Raw genomic sequence first — 25,046 nt, forward strand, 5'->3', positions numbered from 1 at the left:
ACTTAGGTAGCTTATAATTTCATACAACGACTTTTCAAAATGATGTCATTTCCAAATTATTTTAATATAAATGAAGTATACAGGTATTGCAGGTGGACTTTTGGACCCTACTGTATGTTTGTCTAAGGCCCTCTCTGTGTATTTACACTTACCACTGTGAACAGCAATAACCGGCCTGTGGTGTTGAGTGAAGCCACTAATTCTTGGTGAAGTGTCCTGAGGAGATGGGCTATGAAATGGTGATTTGTCCAATTCAGATTTCTTCACAGTGGGAGACATTCCTGCCAGTCAAACCAAGGAAAAAAATATTTATTAAAGGAGAGTAGCACAGACATAATTTGTTTAAAGACAGGGCCAGACAGGCCAAGCATTCAAGAGATTATTATATGATCCCCTTAAATTTTTATTTATACATAGTTATCATAACACCCCTTAAGTGCCTCTTCATCAGCTTAAACAACCTAAACTTGGCCACTATTTCTTCATAACTAAGATTTTCATACCCTCTACTAGATTAGTTGCCCTTCTTTAGACTCTATCCCTGATACCTAATAAAAGGCACTAAGTTTGCCTTTTTTGCTTTTAAACAGGTGACCAGTTCTACAAATTCTACATGCTGAATGGTTGCTATGGGTTACTGCTCCTGGGTAAACCTAGTGCTTTTTATTACATAACCATTCAATTTAATAATATCCCTTTTAAGAACTGGAGACCAAACTGCAGGGCATATTCTAGATGGGGCCTTACCAGTGCTCTGGTAAGAAAGACACTTTCTCCCTGCGAATCTATATCCCTGGTGACTGGCATTGCCTGCAACAGCCAAGTTTATTATCTTTAAGGAACTCCAAGGTCCTTCTTCATCATGGATTTGCCTAATGCAGTACCATTAAGGTTATATGTGGCTTGGGTATTGTTTTACATGCCAAATACATAACCTTATAGTTATTTGAATCACATCTGTCAAGATCCTGCTGCAAGGATGCCACATTCTGGATGGAATTTATTAGGCTGTATAGTTTTGTGTCATCTGCAAACACGCAAATAGAAAAAAGCAGATCCATTCCCATCCAGACTGTAGGGCCACTGATAGGAATGATGCTGGCCTGTGTGTGGCTACACTGAGTATGCATGTTCCGGCCAAAATCAGTGTCAAAATCAGCTCAGTGTAGCTGCACACAGGCCAACACCTTGCCTGTCAGTGGAGCTACACTAAGGGGCTGATTCATTAAAACACGAGTTCGAATCCCAAATGGGAAAAATTCGGCTTGGATACGATATTTTATGAAGATCGCAAATATCACGAAAATGCTTACGAAAAAATCGTATTAGTCACGATAATACCGTATTGCCGATCTGAAAGACACTAAATTCTCGTACCGAACAGTTGTAAACAGCGGCAGAACCTTTCCGAATTTTTCACGCAAGCGTACGAAAGAGGACCACAGGCGTCCAAAAAAGTCACGCAAGCGCCAAAAATCATCGAAAATACGCTTGGAGCGTTCAAATGAACGCTCCAAGCGTTCGTGTCTTAATAAATCTTCCCCTAAGTGTAGATGGGAGCAGATGTGCTTTTCTCTGTCTGTGTTTTTGCAGATGACAGAAAACTATGCAGCCTAATAAACTCCATCCAGCATGTACACTGGTAAGGCCCCATCTAGAATATGCTGTGCAGTTTTGGTTTCTAGTATGGAGCGGATGCATTTTTCTCAGCCTGTGTACACAGGCACTTACATGCACCTGTGTTAATACAGCTCCATCAGGAAGAATGGGATGTGGAATGCTGGGGAGCGCAAGAAAAAAAACGCTTGTGAGTACGAACCCCAAATGGGTTCAAGTTTGTCCACCAAATTTTCACAACATAATGTTAGCAGCATGCTGCATTAGCATTTTAAGACAGCATACACATTCAATAGGTATTTCTTTGAAACTGAGAGCTATTCTGACATCTTCCACATGGTGGTGCAGGAATGTGAGCTACAAAACAAATTTGCCTGGCAGGAGAATTGCAGCAGATTTTAACTGGTACAATGCTGAAAATAAAATGTAAATATAAGGTAAAATATAATGGGTGATAGTCCTAATTGCTAATTTCTTTTGCATTTTGTACACTGCGTGGGGCATGAGAGGAATGGCCAGTGCTGTTGCATAACCTGTGTTTCAGACAGTATGTAAGAGCACTGTGGTAGAATGGTCTACTATTAAGTCAGAATTTTACTTACAAAGAAGGACCAAGCTGCTGCTCATGACTTGGTTGCAGATCCAAGACATTTGACAACTCTTACCTGAATAAGCACAACAGTGCAGGAAATAAGCACCCTCATATCTTATCTGAAGTGGCTGTCAGACAGGTGCTCTCCACCTAACTTTCCCCCCTAGTCTTCAGACTAGACCACTTTTGCTCATAAAAATGTACACAAACACACATATAACAGTATTAAACCATCTTTTCTGGTGTTCACTTGTTTAGTAACAATGTGGATGTTATTAGAAGAGACAGGGTACAGTACAATTTAGCATGGTACCTCAAAATTATAGTATCCAGTATTAAATTCAGGGTTCAAACTTGACAAGGCCAAACTTGTCAATCTCCCCATGTGACATTACCCTAAAGGTACAACCATTTTGTACCTTTCTGAATCGAAATCACTATGGCTATCTTATACATCGATTACATATCAAGTGCTAGGGCTATTACCTGCTATAGAGAACTCTAGTGATGACCAATGATGGTTTGTGAGCTGCGGCTACCACACAAATTGTTTAACGCGCGTAACTCTTTTTGATGCGAACGCCACTTATATGACATGACTGTGACTTATTTGATGCGACTGCAATCACAGTGCACAATGAATGCACTACCCGCCCTTCCCATTCTGCACCTGCCTGCCCGTCACATCCCCACTCACCCCTCACCTCCCAACTCCCCATCCTCCCTCACTCACGTCCTCCCTCCTCGCCCACTAGCTCTCAGGTAGGACAGCGGTGGGGAGGAAGGTTCTCTAAAGCTATAAAGGAAGCAGACCCCATGGTTCGAGATCCCCCAGTGAACTGCGGGTTTTGCTTCCCCAATAGTTGCGCCATTGCATGCCTCCTTTTGGCTTCTTGTAACAGGATTATAAACACAATAGGAGATTGTGGGAGGTGATGCATTTGAGGCCAGTCAAAATGTGAAGCGATGACTGCTTGGGCAAAACTAAAACTAGCAATACTTTTACAAGTGCTAAGGGATAAATGGAAAATAAGCAGACATTTAAAATCCAGAGGGAAAATAAAGATGATATACTGGCCCTTTAAGGCTTACTTTTTAGGCATGTCCAGTCCCAGAACCCTTCAATTATAGGCTACAACCGGGCACACTCTGTGTAGTATATTTATCTGTGTGTTTACCACTGGGAGTAATATAGAGGGCGCTGTGCTATGCCTACAGTAGTTTTATTTTCAGTGCCTGTTCTGCTAATGCTTGCTCTCTCTCTCTTTCTTGTACAATAGAGTTATACCCTGTGCTTAGGGATTAGATCTTCCTTGTTAAATAAACTTACATAAAGTTGTTAATATGCTGCCTGTTTCTGGATCCTTGATATAATCTGCAGAAGCTGAAAAGCTGAACACAACACTCTGCATGATGTTCTCTTACCGGCTGCTTTTATGCTGCTTTGGGGCTCCCTACCCCAGTTCAATTTGTTGATAGAGAGTTATATAGTAACTGCCATGTAGCAATATGCTAATGCTGTGCGTGTATACTTTTAGCTGTAAGAAAGTGTGCAGATTTGTGTATTATTAATAAATAAAGTATCTTTAAGAGTTTGGAAGTGGACGGTACAGTATGTGGGGCAGATGAGAAAATTCCATTGCCCTCTAAGAGCAATGAAACAAGATTCAGATCTAACCACAGGCTGAACAAACACATTAACTGAGGAGAAAGAGGGAGGGGAGTTAGAGAGGAGGGGGCTGGGGTGTCATAACCTTGCTGGGTCATCTCAGGACAGCAATCCATAATATACCAAGTATGTTACACAGAGAGGGGAGGAAACAAATTATTCACTACTGACATATTTCAAACCTCTTATACAGTGCTAGTTATATGTTAATGCAGACAACAATCTCCTTGTACTTGGAGATTACCGAAGTCCTAATAGTTTTCATATTTTAAAGAGCTTCAGATTCCTTTACAATAAGTCTTTTTTTTTTTTTTACAATACAGCAAACTGACATATTACTGTATGTGTTTTGTAGTAATGTGACACTTTGCACCCACTGGTAATGTGGTAAAGCAAATTCCTGTAGCTTGCTTTGTTGTTACAGGTATGGAACCTGTTATTTAGAATTTCTGGTTAAGAGATCTTTCTGTAGTATGGATCACTGTACTTTAAGTCTACTAAAAGAATAATTTAATAATTTAACAAACCCAATAAGGATAAATTATATCTTAGTCAAGTACAAGTAATCAAGTACAAGTTACTGTTTTTACAGAGAAAATTAGAATTCTTTGATTTAAATGGACTCTGTGGAAGATGCAGTTCCTGTAAGTCAAGGCTTTCTGTACAATGGATTTTCAGATAATGGATCCTGTAACTGTATTAAGCTTTACGAGATGCATAGTTCTCCCACCCACCCCCTACCCCTTCCCTAACTTCACTTGCACAAGTGAAGTGGCGCAAGATGCAGAGAACAGCCATGTCTCGGAAAGAAATGCTCCCTGAATGAGCTCTCATGGACACGCTCTTGTGCTCCTTAGTGCTCTTGCACTTTTTTCCCTGTAAATGACCCATAAAGAGTTAGCATCAAACTACTATGCATTGAAGCATCACAGCTTTGAAGGACAATTATTGCAGCACTTAGCTAATATTTTTAAAATGAACACAATTACAGGTTGTGTTTAAGGAGGGTTCTAAGTACCCAGGAGATAAATAACCCTTTAAACCAAGCCATGTACACTTCATTTACCATCTTTTTTCTGCTTTAGTGGTCTACTTTGTTTTCTTATTTCTATTCTTTACATCTGCTTAACCATTAAAGAGTTTTTTTCCATTATTGTCTTTTATCCACATTTTTCTCATTCTTATTTTCTTTTCCATGATGTTTCTGCCTACAAATTTCTCCTCTCATATTTACATTGCTTTCTCACCTCTACTGTTCTTTAGTAAGCCACTACCCTTATTTCTACTCTTCTCTATACCTTTTCCTTTCCTCTATTTTGTACTCTCTCCTTTTCCTTCTGCTCCCCAGGTCACATAACTTTCCTTATTTACCACTTTAATTCTACTCTTGTCACTTACTGTCTTTTCTTTGATACCCTGCTCTTTCCTTTTCTTCTGGGCATGGTTTTATGCTTTTTATGATGTTGCAAGTAGGAAGTTAGACAGAGGTCCATTGCCAAGACTTTTTACACAGTGCCACAGTGCTAAACATAGATCTCACTATCTTCCTGTACTGGGTACACTTTTATTTAATGCATAGTAATGACTTGGAGCAGGTTATTAAAAGAAATGTATCTATGTCTACTAATGACACAAAACTATGAAAAAAATTAAATCCATCCTGGATGTGTTAAGCTTGCAGGGTGATCTTAACTAACAGGCATCCTGGGCCGATGGCAGTCATTGCAGACATAAGCACAGTTATGCATTTGGGATCAAGATATGCAGGCTATTTATACTATTAACAGAATAATACAGACAAATCCTTAATGGAAAAGGACCAATTAGTACATGTGGATAATAAATTTGACTGCAGAAATTCAAGTTGGTACAGTAAGGGCCAGCATGATACTGAAGGAGGAGAATATAATTCTTTCCCTTTACAGAGCACTAAAGTAGCATTATCTAGAACAGTGATCCCCAACCAGTGGCTCAGGGGCAACATGTTGCTCCCCAACTCCTTGGATGTTGCTCTCAGTGCCCCCAAACCAGGTTATTTTTGAATTCCTGAATTTGGGGCAAGTTTTGGTTGAATAAAAACAAGATTTACTACCAAATAAAGCCCCTGTAAGATGATAGGGTGCATAGAGGCTGCCTAATAGCCAATCACAGTCCTTATTTGGCTCCTCCATGAACTATTATGGTGCTTATGTTGCTCTCCAAGTCTTTTTACATTTGACTGTGGCTCACGAATACGAAAGGTTGGGGACTCCTGATGTAGAACATAGGAGTTTTGTTCTCCAGAACTCAAAACATATATATACTGTATATAAATATATATAAATATATATTACTGAAGTGAGTCTAGAGAAGGACAACTGAGCTAATGATATAGAGAATCTCAGTTATAATATTTGGCTGGACAAGTTGGGACCGTTTACATTGGAAAGAGGATTTAAGGAGGCATTTATTGGGGGCTTTATTCTGTTAAGAAGAAAATGTAAAAGCATTAGGAACCAACTTATATGGCAAATTCAGATATAAGGAACTTTATAGGAAGGAATAGGAAAGCATTTAATAATGCAACTCACAAGGGACCAATAAATATTATATTAGTAGTATTAATAGTATTATTATTATATATTTCACTTGCTGGTCAACCCCCAAAATGTTATTAAGTATATTAACAATCAAAATTATATTGTAATAATGTTAATCCTTTATGGAGACTTAGCAGTTTGTGTTGCCTGCTACAGCAAATATCAGCTGCAGTAAGGATCAAAGAGAAGGATAGATTCCTAGTAATTGCTCCCTAATACACAATACAGAAATTATTTAAAAGTCCACAGAAGACAGACTAAACTTATGATAGGTATGTACATTTTAAGCCATGACGATAGGTTGGAATTGTTTACACTGGTAAGGTTTTCCTTAACTGGGATTATGAGGACTATGTATAAATATTCAAGTGTGCAATATAATATACCAGTATATCTCTTAAGAGGACACATGGGCATCTATTCATATTAGAGGAAAGGAGGCTTCATCTTAAGGTAGGTAAATGTGTTTTTTTTTTTACAGTAACAGTTTTGGAGCAATTCTCTTCCTGCAGTAAGGTTTGGTTGCCTTTTTAGCAAGTAAGAAACACAAGGTATAACTAAACTACCTAAATGATCTCAGTATGCCACATGGATAATTATTAAATAAACACAAATGCACTGCTTCACTTTAAAAACAGCTAATACTCATTAAAGCAAAAGGACACAGAATAAGGAGACTCTCCTCAAAACAAGGTGCAAATATGCATGTACATTATGTGCAAGGACATTAAATCAGAAAACAAATTCTACCTACAGTGCCAAGTCTGTAAACAACCTTTGGAACTAGGTGTTCAGAACAGTAGGGTGCACAGAATTTACCATACATTGGCCATAGTAAGCAAACTTTTAATTTTTTACTTTTGCAAGTGATGCATCTGCTCATCCATTGCTATGAATCCTACATTTAAATAAGTGCAAACTGAAAGTGCTGTATTTTCATATAGTCAGTAATAATCACTAATGCATCCTGTTTGTTCCAATGTGAAATGGAATAGATGTGTAGAATGAAGGTGCTCTTAGAACACTTAGGGGCAGATTTATCAAAATGGGTTTAGAGCTTAATACATAAAAACTTACCAACATTCTATTAATTTCTATTGGAGTTTTAGAAGCATATTTATCAATGGGGGAACGTTTTACCATTTGATAAATACACTTCTAAAATTCCCATAGGAATCAATAGAACATGGGTTCGTTTTTACATATTAAGCTCTAAACTCACATTTTAATAAATCTGCTCCTTAAAATGCAAGCAATGAGTTGTGTTTGCAGGTGCTAAAGAGTCAGCCATAAACATTTGTATGTGCTAGTTATATTTTGGGGAATCTACAAGCCATATAGTTGCTATATATTTTTCATATCCTATGCATATTATGTATCAAACTGTCCAGAATAGCCTTCACATTTATACATTTATGAGCTGCTTTATTAGCACATTGGCTTCTGTGGACATATATTGTGGATAATCAACTTAGTTGTAGCAAGAAATGCTAGTTGGCAGCAACAAGTGTAAACAAAGTAGTAATATGCATTAAAAGTGGTAAAGAATAATTATAGGAGAGGTAATTCTTACCCTTTAAAAAGAAATGGTAAGGCACCATCTAGAAGGTTTGGATACTGATTTGGTGACTGAGAAAATATAACGTTACCAGTATTATACTCTAATTACAATGTGTGTGATCCACTTTTTTAGAGTCAGAAGAGATGAAGTTTCAGATGTAGGTGGACTTGGTGGATGTATATATGTCTTTTTAACCTCAATTACCATGCAACTTTGAAATGAAAATTAAATTACTTCATTCTTGGTGTAATGCTGCAAAAAATCTTGTTCACCGACAATGAATCAGTAAGGTAGCAATCTAACTAAAGAGGGAAATTCTGTGGACACTTACCACCTTCCACGTCATCTGCCCAATTACGATTGCTTCCAGTCGGTGATGAGGGCGATGTGTAGTATTCCCCCCCAGGGCTGGTATCAATGTCATCTTCCATAGAGCCAGATTTGTGTCGCTTACTCCTGTTCAGAAACAAGTAGCAATGCTATGACATTTTAGCAATGATACATTTTGCATAATGCATATACTTCACATATGAAGAGAAAGTAAAACTTCTGTATTATATATAAATATTTACAGTACAAAATTTTTATGCCTTTGGAAGTATTTTCCCCAGAACATTGAATCACAGTGGATTTAATTTTTGCCTTTTTTTTGACACTGAGCAACAGCAATAGATTGTTTCATGAAATCAGGTCTCTGCTAAGTGATTTAAAGTAATTTCAGTGCAAGTCTGATAGTTAAAATCCTTAATTTTCCGGCTTCTGGCAAAGTATAGGCAAAATGTCAGTGAGTTTTAGTTTACAGTGGATTTCTTTCTGTCACTCACCCTTAAAACAACAACTGGTAAAGCCCAGGGCAACAGTTGTACATAGTTTCTCAAGTCTCAGCCACCGACTCATTCATAGATCTCTTGGTGGCCTCCCAGAGTAATCTCATTCTTACCCTGTCACTTACTTTTGGTGGATGGTCTGCTCTTGGTAGATGTACATCTGTGCCATGATCAATCCCTTTTTTAGGACTGACTTAAAGAAGAATGCAAGTCAAAATTTAAAAAGCATACTGCTCAATAGTCCTCCTATTGTTTAGTAAAAACGCCACACTTTTGGCTCACCTAATCAAATATTTAATCAGTCACACTTACTTTACATTTTCTAGAACAGGCAGCCATCTCTAAAAAGGTATTCTCCCTTCCTTTCCCTCCTTGCTTCATATTGCACATGTGTTTCATTCCCTCCCCCCCTCCCCTCTGCCAGATCCGCTTCTGATTGGCTGGTGGGCATGTGTAGCTCAGAACAGGAGACAGGATCAAGTTACACACATGCTCAGAGAATAAGAAGGCTGCCGCTGGCAGTCTACAGGAAGGACAGAGATATTTCAGTGATGTCACTGTAGTCTTCACACTGCTGTAGGCTGCCAGCACCATATCTGCCAGCACCATATGCAGTAAGTACTTAAAAAGAATGCCTTTAGACTTACTTTTAATTTATATTAACCTTTCATTGTCCTTTAATTATATTCAAAGGGATATTCAGTGATTAGGAAATTATAGATGGTATAAATTATGCCATGATACTGACTTTGCAGAAGTTGTTTTTTTTTCAGATACACTTCTATATTACAATCACTTGAAATTCCATGACTGCACACAGATTATCTCCATTTCACTAATTATGTGACATTGTAAATTAGTTGGCACCAGTAATGATTTAAGGCTGTCATATTAAAGGGGGTTTTATTTATACAGTTTTACATTTCTCAGCACTCCATGAGTATAAATTGCTATAAATGCATTTTAAGAAAAAAAAAATAATTACCAACCCTACACACACTTTGTCACATTGTTTATACAAACAATCATAGCTTGTGTATGTATACAAATCTGCTTTCCTAGACCTCTTAACTTCTGAGCTGTTGGGCCGTGGCCTGTCTGCCATCTCCTGCTCTGAAAAAACTTTGATGCTGATTGATATGATTTGGTCATTGGTTCTGGGGCCACATAATTTGGTCCACTGTTGGTTTAGATTGAAAAACAGGAACTAAAGAGGCTTTTCTTCGCTTACTCATCTTCTGATGCACCATACATTGGTACATATAGGGGCACATTTACTAAGCCACGAACGGGCCGAATCCGTCCGATTGCGTTTTTTTCGTAATGATCGGTATTTTGCGATTTTTTCGGAAAATTAACGCGACTTTTTCGATACCAATACGATTTTTGCGAAAAAACGCGAGTTTTTCGTAGCCATTCCGAAAGTTGCGATTTTTTCGTAGCGTTAAAACTTGCGCAAAAAGTTGCGATTTTTTCGTAGTGTTAAAACTTGCGCAAAACGCCGCGCCTTTTACATTTTACCGCTACGAAAAAAGCGCAACTTTTCGCGCAAGTTTTAACGCTACGAAAAAATCGCAACTTTCGGAATGGCTACGAAAAACTCGCGTTTTTTCGCAAAAATCGTATTGGTAACGAAAAAGTCGCGATAATTTCCGAAAAGTCGTAAAGGTGCCGAAAAAATCGCAAAAAATACGAAAAAGTCGCAAAATGTTCGTTTTCAAATCGGATTTTTCCAATTCGGACTCGGATTCGACCCATAGTAAATGTGCCCCATAGAGTATCAGCAGATACAGATCCTTAAACAGACCGGTTTTCTTTTATCACCAGCCAGTACACCACTGAATTCTACAATCTTGCTGCAGAATGTGGCTGGAATTATAAGTGGTGGCATTCTGGCTAGTATTGTCCCTGATAAATTAAAACATAATATTGAGTAAATTAAGGTATTTTATATGATTGATATCAAAGTGGGCACAAGCTCAAAAAGACAGTGTCAGATTCTTTTAACTAGTATTAGGCTCAAGTTTTTAAAGACCTTCTTTCTCCTCCTGCTTCCTCTTCCACCTCACCAGAAGAACATATTCAAATCTGTGGTACACAGCTTTCTGCTGCATTCTGTGGTGGAAAACACACTTTGCCTACAACTGCTCACAGAAGTTGGAAAGCTCTCAAATTTTCATCTTGCACATTTTCTGTCATCATAGTTTGCCCCTTGAGATTGTCCTTGACAGAGGTTCTCAGTTACAGTTTATTTCTAAGTTTTGAAGAGCACTTTGTGATGCTTTGGGGGGTAAACTCCAAGAAACTGACTTGTTAATCAAGATGTCACTAATGGCAGTGGAAATCTTGCTATGTCTGCTGTAGTTCTATTAAAATAACATGGACACATCTGCTCTAGCTCAAAATACTTTTCTTGACAAGACACACAAATCATCTCTACAATATTCTAATGGTGGTGATTCACTAACAGTGTTTTCAAAAATGGGTCCCACATTTATTAGTCCTTTCCTTATCATTGGAATTTTCAACCCTGTTTCAATCTGTCTACATCTTGCTCAATATATACACACCCTAAATGTATTCTGTTTATCCCTTGTCAAGAATAAAATCTGTTTTTCTTGGATCTTCAACTAACTTCTCCTGTCATTGTGGATGGTAATCCACCAATATAAGGGTGGGTGAGGAGGCAATGAAATGTTTTGCTGATCTATGAGATCAGTGCACCACTAGGAGGGATGTGCACTTTATGCAGGCTGGTACCAGTGTTGGACTGAGATGGTAGGAGTTAGAAGCAAGAGGGCCCACTGACACCTGGGCCCACCGGGAGTTTTCCTGGTATCCTGGTGGGCCAGTCAGACACTGGCTGGTACTAACCCACACTTCAAGGTCAATTCAGATTATATGTCCATACTCTGCTACATTCCTGGGCTATTTTTTCCCTACACCTCTAAATTAACCGATTTACTGTTTCATGTCTGATTTCTAACCTGTTCTTATAGTTCCTGACCTTTGGACTTTGACTCTGTTTAACCTTTGGATACATCATGCCCAAACTGTTTCTCAGTGCTAACTTCTTTCTAACTCCCTACTTGCAGCTCTGACAAAATAAATTGGGTGACAAGGAACAATAATGCTCACTTTGATGCTTATTGCAAATGTAACATAACCACATGGCAAGAGATATCCTTGTTAACAAGTTGAATCAGAATGAATAGATATAACAAGACACAATTACAGCTGACCATACACAGGAAGACACGTTGTGTTTGTTTAAAGGAGAACTAAAGTTGAAATCGCTGGAGGGTAACTTATATTAGACACCCCCCCAGTGAGTATAATAACTTAACTGATACCCCAGGCTTGTGCTCCAGTCAACAGAAACCTGCACCACACCTGGGTATTTCTGTCTTCTTTCTTTTTCTGTCTTCATTTCTCTGGGCGGAGGCAGGCACATGCACAGTAGTGGGATTTTCTTGTTTAAGTTCGGCTTTCACTGTACTTCACATGTGCCTGCACGAACAGGAACGAAAAAGGAAATGGAAGAAGATGGCAACGAAAATCTTCTACAGAAATACCCTGGGCCAGTACAGTTTTAAGCAAACAGGAGCACTGGCTGGGGTATCAGGAAAGTGATTTTATTCCCTGAGGGGTGCCTAGCTTTTTGGTGCCCCCCCCCCCCAGTGATTCTAGTTCTCCTTTAATAAAATTAAATGTAATAGGCCAAACTAGGATGATCTGAACATAAGGCCCTGAGATAATATGGCAGGCCTGTCCAGACCTTTGCTTTTGGGTCTTCAACACTGCTTCAAGTGGTCTTTAGACAACACAAGCCTGTCTTTTTCATATCTGAACAGGCAGAGACCTCATACTGATTAGGAAGAACTTAATTTTGGGCAGTAGGCTTTTTTAGAAGTAAAAATATCTGCACAAGTAAGGTCATCTTAACACACTTTTGGATTAAAAACACTCAAAGGGCCTAATAACATTTCAGTGTAACGTACCCACTAGATGATGTGCTGGGGAGTGTCCTCCTCATCCCAGTGCCTGTGGGATTTAAATCATATGCCAGGTGTCCCTGTAGCTCTCCCAGAGAGAAATTTGGGCCTGTGCCAGACACAACTGGGGCTAGAATGAGAAAAGGAATTAAAATATAAGTGCAGTAATAAGTGTCATGCAGATTAGGGATCCATTGATCTGTCACTGGTGGGCATATAAACAAAGCTTAATTATTTTGCATATGGTATATGAAAGCATTAAAGAAGGTTCCACTGACTTTTAATCATCGTTACAGCATCATTTAACTCAAGGAATCTAATCACCAAAGTAAGATACAGCAAAATACTGTATCAGTATATTAGTAGTTAAAACATGAGATGTGTAGTCCAGAGAATTCTGAGAAAATTAAAATGCTAAATTATTAATTTTCCTCTATATAAAACAGAGCAGTGTATCAATGCAGATAATGTACTGTGATACTCAATTTCTAACACTAGGCTTATTTGCTTCAGTGCAGAAATCTTTAGAAACCCAATATTTGTTTTCATTGTCCTTATGCCATTAGTTTTGGAAAGAGAAAGCTGGGGGATAGGGAAAAGGGAATGCTGCTTACTAAAAAAAAACAGGAGAGAAAGCTGGGGAGATATACCTTCCTACAAACATTACTTAGCTGGCACTCATTCCACATATCCACTGTCTGAGTAAACCTGAAGGTTTGAGTGCAGTTTGATACTAAACCCTTGAAAGAGCTTCAGCACTTCCTTGTAAAGCCCCAAATTAATGAAGATCAATGCAGCCAACTCAAAACATTATATATAGGTGTGGCAGGTCCCTGCAGAGCATTTGTCAGGACACCAAAAGAAAAATTGGCTTTTATTTCAGAAATCAGAGGCTAAGAGGTACAAGTGCTAGAGCTCTAAGGGGCACAAAAGCCCCTTCATCCTAGGTCTGCCGGTGGAGCTTGCAATCTACGGTCCCTATCACATTAACACACACTAAGAAAAATTTTATTAGTAGCCCATTAAACTGCCTATTTGTTTTTTTACGTGTGGGTGGAAACTCACGCAAGAGTCCTGGTGCTAAAGGAATACTGTCATGAGAAAACATTGAAACATTGAAATCTGTTTTCTAAAAGTGCAAACAGATTGTTTTATACTTAATTTTAAAATTTCATATGGGGCTAGCTCTATTCTTCATTTCCCAGAGTGCTACAGCTATGTGACTTGTGCTCTTATAAACTTCAGTCGGACTTTACCGCTGAGCTGCAAGTTGGAGTAATATTCCCCCCTTTCCCCCAGCAGCCGACAAGCAGAACAATGGTAAAGTAAAAAGAGAGCAGATCGCTGACACCTGTATTGCTAACAGTGGTAGATTTTAGAATAGCCCTCAATCATAAAATATCCAAGTCTACCTTGGGACTTCTTCAGTTACATGGGATTAGGAGAAACAATAGGTTATCTGAACACAGTTCTAATGTGTAGCACTGGCTCCTTCTGAAAGCTCAGACCAGGCACAATGCACTGAGATGGCTGCCTACACACCAATATTACAACTTGAAAAAACCATTTGTTGGCTCAAGAAAATTTTTTAGATGGTAGAATTAATTATTTGCAATGTAAACAGTGTAAATAAAAAGTACACCATAAAAATCATGACAGAATCCCTTTAACCCAGGACCAAAGCAGTGCAAGGCAAGCAGATAACTATTAACTGCCCATTATTCATAATTCCTCAACTTCATTCATCTTGGGACTGTCCTGGCACTGCCTTCAATGAGGGTTTATCCTCTGCTCCAGGGCAGGCTTCTTCTTTGTGAAAGAAAAAAAGATGGAGGTCTCTAGCTTTGTATTTAATATTATTTGAACAAGGTAATGCCCTTTGATATCTGCAGTGGACAGGATAATGTTAATAATACCTTTAGAGACTTACTGGAGAAATCAGTGGTTATCTAATTAGATGACAGATCTAATTAGATCTAATTAGTCTTTTCCAAAGATTTGTGTCTAGGTCACTTAAGTACACAACAAAAGTACCTAAAATTACTGTCAAGGGGTATAAAATTTTCACAATTGTTTTGAAATGGACCCAACTTAAGTTTCTGCAATGAACTTCCAGCATGAAGGCTATTCAGAGGGTGATATAGGGCTTCTTCTCCTTCCGTCCCTGTTCTTACAACCCTAAACTATGTTTATCAGGAATTACATGCTATCGAGCTAGCATTTAAGAGTGGCAAAATCTGTTGGAAGTGGGACAAACCATACAAAGCATAAAGATCTGAATTTAATCTAGGTTCTCAAAAGTCTGAATACTAGCCATGCTTGATGGGTCATCTTCTTTGCCCAGTTTAATCTTATTGTCACATATAGCCCAGGCCAAAAAATAGGACACTTAATAATACAGGAGACTTTGTCAGCAGTTTTGCCCATGAGGATCTTCCAGGATCTTGTTTCTCAACTTTTTTCCAAAATTGGATGTTCTCTGCCTGACACACCTTCTGTCCCAGCTGTTCTACACTTTGATTTACCTCCACCTTTTGTTCAGAAAACCCATAGCTAAAAGCAAGCAGGTCATCAAGGGATCCTCATCAACTCTTAAACTATCATGGATTTTATTGTTGATCTACTACCTTCCCAGGGCAACACAATAATTTGGATGGTAGCAAATCACTTAATCAGAACGGAATATTTGTCCAATTATCCAAACCCTGCCTGCTGCTGAATCGTAACTTTTTCTGCAACACTACCATCACCATGGCTTTCTCCTGGAAATTGTATCCAACAGAGGGTCTCAGTTTAATACAAAATCGTCTTCTGTATACCACCCTCAATGCAACAATGGTGCTGAAACACATAATCTAGCTTTGGAGCAAATTTTAAAAAAATATTTCTTTCTTTCAGGATGACTGGTCTGACATTTTAATCATGTTAAGTCGGGTTACTTGCTAGAAACATCCACCTCATATGTCTCTCCCCAAAACTTTAATTGAAATTTCATCAGCTTGTCAAAGTAATAAAAAAGGCCATGGCTCTATCGGTTTGTCACTACAAAACAAATATAAACACTCACTTCTAGACACTTGAATTAATTCTGTGACGCTGAAAACTCCAGAAGTGACAAAACTCTCCTGAAAGTCTGTAATATCTGCAGAGAGAAAGAAATATCACAAGAATCAAAGAAACTCATATAAATACAAGATGTACAATATTTCCCACACAGAAGATCTTACAGAAGATATTAATGTTGTCGTGCTTTTTAATTTTACAGAAAGCACATGGAGAGTATGCACATAAATTCTGATCTTAATGGTTTTAGAGTTTTTTTTAAACCCACATTAAGTCATTTCCACTAAGCCCACGAATATCTAGTCAGTTATTAAAAGATCCAAACTGACAACAAATTGGCACAAATTAAAATGCAGAATAAAAATGAAAACACAACAACCACAATTTTTTTTGTGGTTTTTATGTTCTACTATGAATCTTTGTGGACTTACAAAAGAAAAACCCCGGAAAACCTCAAAGCCATGAATTAAATAGAGATTGTTACAATTTGCCTACGACAATTACCATTGACATCTACATGACTTTGACAACTTTAAAATGGCAAAGTTTTGTATTAGTGTTTTTCGTGTTTTTTTAAATTAATACATTTGTGTGTAAAAAATGTGTGTTTTTTTAGTGCAAAGAGACATGAATTGTGAAAAAAAAAAGAAATACATAATTTAACGCCCCACTTACTGTCAAGATCACATCTATCCCAAACTCACCCAGATTGATGGGCTTAGTGTCCTCTAGGTCTGAGCCAATAGTCGTGCGAGGGCTGCTGTTCTGTTCTGAGTCTGAAACACAAAGTAAGCAAATACATGAAACAAAATAGTTATTGTCAAGGTAAGCTAAATGATATTAAGTAAAATTACACTTTATGAAAAAAAGTTAGTGCTGGATTCATGCTTTGCACTTGCCTCAGCAACATATTAGGTGTCATTTATTAAATGCCCTACCTGAGCTCTGCAACTTATTATGAACTAAAATGAATGGATAGCAATTTAGAAGGTTGGAGAAGGGATATATATGTGCCTGTCCCACCTGCCAAACACAGGCAGTGGGGTATTTACTCTGCTAGTGGGACAAGCTGCAATACATGGAAAACATGGGATTTTTAATCTGTTTTTTTTACACCTTCAGCCTGCCCAAAAAGTAGTAAATGAAAAATTTAGATTTGATGGTAAAAGTGTTATTTCTGCCATGCTTTTCAATCAGCAAAGCTATAGGAGGATCTTCTAAATTATTAAAGAAACAGGTTTGTTGCTTGCAATACTAGCTCTAAATATTAAGAATAAATAAGTGAAAAGGCACTGGTAGCATTGCTGTTCTGCAGTGCTGAGATTCCAGGCACAATCAGGGCACTTTGTATTCAGACCCTCTCCTTTTCATCCCCTAGTCTCTCATTCAACCCAATGACTGGTTGCAAGGGTAAAAAGCTAAATATTTCATAAACCATAAACAAATGAAGACCAATTGCAAATAGCCAGAATATCACTTTCTACAACTTTTTTTAAAAATAAAAACATTGGGTACGTATGTAGTAAAAGATTACAACTAGATAAGCTTGTTTGTGAGGAAACAAAGAAGTGCAGATTCGAAATGTATTCTTTTCTACAGTATTTAGAAAGGAGGTATACATTCTTTAACGGGGACCTGTCACCTTAAGAAATAATTCCAAATTGTTTTCTATTGTGTTTGTCAAGCAGAATAAACTTTACTTACACTATATAAATTATTTTAATTTTATTTTCTTCAGCCTTGGATTTCACAATTGCAGCAAGCTGGCAGGTGCCATTTTGTGGACATTGTTATTAAGGCAAGCTTTGCATCCTGCCAAAATCTTGTTTCTGTGCCAGTATGGGGGGGCCTGATACCCATGTCCCTGCACTGGTTACATAATTACATGGTGAGGAGGGAGGGGGGAATGTGAGGAGGGCAGCAACATCTTAGAAGTTCTGAATTGAAAGTGAAAGTAACTGTCTGCCCCACCTCTATGCCTAAGGCATATATTATGCCTTATTATACAGCTTTTTATGTCTGTGTGATAGGTCCACTAAGAAGGAGGCACATTTAAAATTCCAAAAAAATATCTTCAGGGGTTTCTAAGCAGTTGAGTGCTGGTTAATGAATGGTGTTTTTGTATCAACGCAATTATGAAATTAATCTATAAGATTGACTTTGGCAAGAACTGTTGTGAATGATCATCTAGTTTCATATCATTTCTTTTAATTGTAATCTGTCTTTGTTTGTATTTTCATTCTGTCACTGTCTAGTCTCTTGCTTTTCTATTGCTAACTGACCATTTTTCTCAGTGTCCCTTTTATCCTACCTATTTAAAACACACACAAAATAAATACTTGGACACAGCTATAATTTTTGCCTTAGCTTTAGGGTCCTGACATCCTCATTTTGTCTCCATTTTTGTGTCCCTGCCCTGCTTTCCTCTCCTTGCCTCCTTTCTGCATTGGTCTATTAATATCCCATTCCTCCATTCCTGCAGACGCTGAGCTCAGCAGTTCACACTCACAATTATACAGAGCTTTACATCTATCTTCTCTGCAGAGGATCAGTACATCTCTCTTTTATTCTGTCTCTATTGTATTTGTCTTTAGCATAATCAGTCAAATAAGTCAAACAGAAAAACTGAGTAAATCACTAATGATATGATACCTCTGTATAATAATTTACAGTAACATTCATAAGTTTGTAGTGCTTACTTTCTAGAGCTGAGGTGTGGATCTGGAGGATTGTTATAAATATGTTTTATGTATATCAGTATTTATATTATACCTATATTTATATAGTAATAAACACTAGAAACTGATGGCCACAAAACACCATCATAGCTTATAATCAGACCTTTTTTGTTTTTTCTAAACAATTTCTCCTTCACTCCCCACCTCTTTCCAAACTACGCAGAGCAGCACCCATTTTGTGTTTTTCCATTATAGACCTGTGCATGTCATAGGGAGGGGGAGTGCCTTGCAGAAGCCAGAAGGTTCTTACTCACTCCCTTTTGACAAAAGGTATCTTTTATTTGCCAGCAGGTATTTACGTGCACTACAGTTACATTCTTCTCTCTGGAAAAAAATGTAAGTTGGGAATGGACAGAAAGCTTTTCAACCCAGGGTTGCAAAATACAATACAATATTAATGTTTGGAGTCTGCAAGTCTGCCAAGAAATTGAATTTGGTTAGCTTGTTCCTCTCTCTATGTTTTCATTGTATCTCTTAATCCTTATAGCTTTATTTTTTCTTATATATTCAGTTTCCACCATTTCAAACTTCTGTTCAATTTAAAATCATCTCTACTGCTGTACCGCTCTCTTTTATTTCCATCTTTCTACTTTTCCAAAAATATCATGATAACTTTGGAAATTCATGGATACAATTAATATTTGTCTAAACACTCCAGGCTAAAGTATAGCACAAGATCACACAACTAAAATGAAAATTACATGTGATGTGTTAATTTGTTGAACAGTCATAGCCAATACATTTGTGTACCAGTGAACCATAGCTAGCATAGGAGAGACCTATATTCAACAGTTTGTGCCTAGGGTAGAGGTAGTAGGAGAGAGCCCTAATCATTGACCAGTATAATCATGCTTTTGATGCACAAGATATCATACGCCTATGTAGAAACAGCAGCCAAACCACCAAATATGAAGGCTATACCTCGATAGAACCCAGCAGCACAAGGGGCCAAAGTGAAGTGTGAAATGTTGGTGTTCTTCCCCCTGAAGCATCCAAAGTACAGCTGTGGTATAATATACCCCAATGAAATTGCCAAATGTAGAAATAAATAATATAATAAAATAGAAATAAAAAGAAATGCAAATATTATAATTCTGTTATTATTATAGTAAGTCTCTTAAAGTGATGACTTTGTGAATAGATATTTTCATTGATAGCAATATTAATTAATAATCACAAAATCACAAACATCTGATATAAGCTGACAACAGATTCTTTTTGTCAGTCAAGCATTTTAGTTCCACCTTGCACTGATTGACAAGCCCCAAAGGACTATAAAAGTGTGTCGGATTCCAACGTGCTCTTAAAACAAAAGTTCCAATACCTCATCTACACAAACAATACAATCTCTCCTTTCTTAATCCCAATTGTCCCAAGTTACAAAGACTGACATTTTCCCAAGACAGACATGGCCCACTTTATCCAACACCCATATTACCCTTTCTATTGTCATTAACAACTTTACTATCATCTAACCCCCAAGTTGGGTGCATGTTTGGAGTTTTGTGATTTTACACTCTTTTTTATTGTTAAATCTAATAAACTCCTAAATTAAGTCATGTTCTCCTACAGAATGTTTCTAAAATTTATCAAACGAGATGCCAACAAGATTACTTCTAAATTCACACACTCAATATGCCACATATTATCTGCTGGGGCTTTCTACTGATCTACTACTGACCATCCCTCCACAAACTATTACCACTGCAAAACATGAAAATGAATACTGTTGTCAAACTCATACACCTCACTAACACCATCCACCACATCACTCAATCAGTTCCTACACTAGATTCCACTACCACTCAAGATACTATTCAAACTACTGACAATTGATGTTAAATATTACAGTTTTCTAATGGTCTATTCTTTAGTAACTCTTTCATCACACTGGAATTGCATGTTGCATTAGACCTTTTCCCAATATTTCAGCCTTTATATAAGCTCTTAATAAACATTTGTATAGATAAAGCTGACCCAGTTTAGATTTATTCCCTTTCTACTACTTCATGATACACATATCATAAGTGACTACCGCCTTCTCTTGTTTCCAACTCCCCGCAACTTGTGTCTCATACTCTTTTCATATTGTAATCTGTAACAAGCAGAATCCTCTTTACATTCTGTATCAGGCTGCATTTCTATGGTAAATACATGTTTTGCTATATATATATATATATATACCCTTGATTAATCTTAAAGTTTATGTCCTGCAGTTTCTTTCCCTGAATAGTTGTACAGGTATGGGACCCGTTATCCAGAATGCTCGGGACCAAGGGTATGCCGGATAAGGGGTCTTTCTGTAATTTGGATCCACATACCTTAAGTCTACTAAAGAATCAATAAAATATTAATTAAACCCTATGGGATTGTTTTGCATCCAATAAGGATTATTTATATCTTAGTTGGGATCAATTACAAGGTACTGATTTATTATTACAGAGAAAAAGGAAATCAGTTTTAAAATTCTGAATTATTTGATTAAAATGGAGTCTATGGGAGACAGGCATTCCGTAATTCGGAGCTTTCTGGATAACGGGTTTCCGGATAAGGGATCCCATACCTGTACTGACAGAAACTATAATAATATTCACAGTACCTTAATGATCCAGGGACTGTTCCAAATACCAGGTGCTTCCTAGACATCTTTAAAATGTTTTTCAGTGATTTTAGCATTTGCCCCATTTTCCCAGATTGGAAGCTAGGCATTAATTATTTTCCTTTAATATCTTTTAAATTGTTTAGAATTTTAAAAAGATTGTTTGTAAGAAATCTTTAAAATAATTAGTGAGGCAAATATATACAAAGCATCGTGGTAGATGCTTTCATCTCTCAGTGTGCATAGGTCATTAAAGGAGACATATTGAATAAATAAAAAATTTTGTAGACAATTATGAATAATATACGGTGCTGGTTTCACTTTGGGCTAAACATTAATCCTATCTGTAAAAATTGACCCTTTATTGGAGCTCCCTATAGATCCTATCAGTTCTCTGTCTATGAAGGGTGGGCATGTCCTAATGGTCCCTGAAGCTTAGCAGGAGGGGGATAGCTAATCACAGCCTTGCACTCACACAGCAAAAACAGGCTTCAGTTCCCTATCAGGTCAGCCTAGCTGCTGATTAGTTCCTATTCTACAGTGCAGTGTATTGAGAGCTGGTGGCTCGCCTGCACATCCAGAAAACTTAGCCAGCAGGAAGTGGATCAGATGGGTTGGGTCTAGTGGGGTTTGGGGGGAATTTCTCAATAAATCAGTCTGAAACACAACTTTTTTTAAGCACAATCCTTCTATATTTGAAGGAGTATAATTCACTGGTACCTTCTTAATTTTTATATGATATGTCTCCTTTAAAAACAATGTTTCCTTATCTCCTCATGGGAGCAGTTCGCAAAAAAAGATTGAAGTGATACAAATGTATCAGATTAGGTTGGTGCACATAAACAAGATATATTTAGATTTGTTTTGTATAAATTAGCTGCACGCATCCAAAAATGCTTATATTTTTTGGTAGAAAAAAAAATGTAAAGGAAGAGCCATCCCTTTTAATATGAAGCTACAATTTCATTTCATAATAGTTCCTCTTTACATTACAAGTTGCAAGGCATTTTAGTCATGCTGCACAGGGGTAATAATGCAGTCTGGGGTATGATAAGCATGGGGGGGTGAGGGATCAAACTGTTCAGAGGCACAGGATCTTGTAGTAGTAACAGTCTTTGGACCAAGGCTTGTAAGAAATTTATTATGTAACCCTATTGATATTAGGGTCTCTTCTGCACTTATGTTTTTATTTACTATAGCATGTATTATCCCTCAGCTTTTTGTAGCAATTTGTGGGGTTTGTAAAGTAATGTTTTCTTGCTGCAGTCTTATTCTGAGGAAGAAATTATTCTTCCTCAGAATTATTAGAGAAGTTATTATAAGGTTGTAGGGGACCTTGTAATTCAAGAACTTGAGAAAAGGATTGCTCTGAAACACCAAATCTCGATAGTAAAAGTACAAGACTTAAATAGAAATAAAACTCTGTTACAGTTTATCAAAAATAGAGTGTGCATTGGAAGACCTGTTAACTTTAACCCCTTCTCAATTAATGCAGTTTCTCCAAGAGACTAACTATAAGACACACATTCATATTTGCATTGTGTTGTACCATGTTAGCCATAGGAAAAAAACAGAAAGTATAGAGTAGGTGATACCTTTTATTGGCTAACTAACCTATGTATTCCCTAAAGCTTGCATTTTTTTATGCATTTTTTAAATCTACTTAGTAAGCCAATAAAAGGTATCACCTACTCTATATTTTCTGGACAATTATCATATTATTAACCCGGGGTAGATTCACTACATCATAAGTGGGGAGTCCTATCTGTACAAATAGGAATAAATGGATCCATAAACAAACTGTACAGGGAGCTTAAAATGGGTGAACAAACTGCAGGCCAGTAACTAGTAACGTCCTGGTAATGTTTTTCTGTACTGCAAGTCAGCTTTGCATCCCAAAGCATAATAAGCATGTACTATGCTTTCGCATCAGACCAAGAAAAGGTTTGGGTGGTAATGGACACAGCTTTTGAGAAATAAATTGTTAATAATATATATCACAAACAGTAAACCTTAGCTGTGATATAGTATGCTGCAATCCCAACTATTCTAACCCACCTCCCACACAGTTCTTTGCCAGGACTGATCAATATCCATCGATTGACTTCTGTCTGTGCTGCCAATCAGAGGCTGATTAGAATTTAAAGTTGATGGGACAAACTCCCCTCACTTCACCTTATACTCCACAAAACAATTAAGTGTGCTGCAATGAATAAAAACATGCTGATTCTGAAAATATCTACAGCGACGAAGAATAATGCGTACAAATGTAATCCATAAAGTCCAATATACCACAGCTGTGCAAAGGTGCTAATAGTAAAACAACAATGTTTTTGAGACTACAAACATTACTCTGCAAGCCAAGTCTTTAATATTGAAACCATATACAATACACATGTATTTTAATAATACATAGATTTATACCAGGGCATAATCTTTAACCCTATCCCTGCCAGTAATTTTGCCTGGATTAGGGAGCTTCCAAAAAATCCTGTTCACAGGCAAAATGTTAAAAGATGGGGTAGATATAAATGTTGGCTATGTATGTTGAGTAATATAACCAAATCTAAACATAAATCTCCCCTTTCCATTAGTTTTAAATATACGAATATTATATATGAAGGAGTATTGAAGTGTATGAAGTGTAGTGAGAATGTAGATTGATAACCCCACCCTAAGTTTTTCAGTGCTGAGATTTTGGAAAATATTAAGTGCATTTCCTGCAGGGAAACTATCTTGGCAATTCATTTGTCTAACATTTCTGTTGAAAAGCTTTAGCATGCCACTATATGGAAATGTTGACAAGTCAAATAATTTCTTTCCACTTGTTCCACCCCAGGCAACTTTAGCATAAAAGATACTCCTTCTGCATCCCCTTACCTTCTATCCTAACTATGGGTAGAATCATTCCAGTAACAAAGCTTTCACCAATGTGAAGCTTTGACTCTGTCTACCATGAATTGTTGAGCAGTGTGGACACTTTGGCATGGTAGTCTGATGTATTCAGTGCAACTGTATACTGTAGGGCAGGGCTGTCCAACTGGCGGCCCGCGGGCCTCCCTCTGTGCGGACCCCCCTCTGTGTGGCCCCCCACCTGTCTGGCTGCTTTGATGGTTTACCTTTGTGTATTACCTTTAAATGGTATCAGTACTGAGATTAACTGGAAGGCAAGCATAGTATGGCACACATAGGCAGGGGAGGGCAAGCATAGTATGGCACACATAGGAAGGGGAGGGCAAGCATAGTATGGCACACATAGGCAGGGGAGGGAAGGCAGAGTATGGCACACACAAGAGGGGTAGGGCAAGCAGTACTCTGCCTGCTCTATGCCTCCCCTATGCTGCCTGTGTGTGCCATACTCTGCCTTCCCTATGCTGCCTGTGTGTGCCATACTCTGCCTTTCCTATGCTGCCTGTGTGTGCCATACTCTGCCTGCCCTATGCTGCCTGTGGAAGGTGAACCTGGCAGGGGTTTGTTCCTGGAGTTTGGCATTTGGAAATAGTCATTATATGGTCCCCAAGGGGTGTAATAATATGCTGGGGGGTTGCTGTGCTATCCACAGAAGAGGAGGAGGCATATTGATTTAAGTGTATGACATAATATAATTCTTTCATATATAAATGAAGGGTGATATCCCTTCAGTGAGCACCAACCATTGGGTTTTTGCTGTGTTGCCACCATTAATGTGGGGATGGTCTTAAAAGCTCTTGTGATAGCATGGGTGTAGTTTGAAGTGGGTGTGGTTTAAAAAAGGGGAGTGGTCAAAACTGGCTTCCATTATCGGCCCTCCACCATGTAGGCAAGAA

General features: G+C 37.8%; 1 protein-coding gene across 4 annotated transcripts in view; it reads right to left on the minus strand.

Annotated features, from left to right (window-relative positions):
* Positions 1–25,046, minus strand: part of nfic (nuclear factor I C) — a 77,847-nt gene that overhangs the window by 23,827 nt on the left and 28,974 nt on the right. For all 4 annotated transcript variants that reach the window (XR_001925166.2, XM_002938820.5, XM_012954800.3 and 1 more), the window contains exons 3-7: positions 16,608–16,679; positions 15,908–15,982; positions 12,847–12,970; positions 8,350–8,474; positions 153–281 (exon numbers count right to left, since the gene is read on the minus strand). Coding sequence is in view for 3 of the 4 variants with exons in the window: in XM_002938820.5 (XP_002938866.2) it covers positions 153–281; positions 8,350–8,474; positions 12,847–12,970; positions 15,908–15,982; positions 16,608–16,679 (525 nt within the window). In the remaining variant the exon portion in view is untranslated. The remainder of the gene's footprint in view (positions 1–152; positions 282–8,349; positions 8,475–12,846; positions 12,971–15,907; positions 15,983–16,607; positions 16,680–25,046) is intronic.

Source organism: Xenopus tropicalis, chromosome 1, assembly GCF_000004195.4.
Source record: "Xenopus tropicalis strain Nigerian chromosome 1, UCB_Xtro_10.0, whole genome shotgun sequence".
Classification (NCBI taxonomy): domain Eukaryota; kingdom Metazoa; phylum Chordata; class Amphibia; order Anura; family Pipidae; genus Xenopus; species Xenopus tropicalis.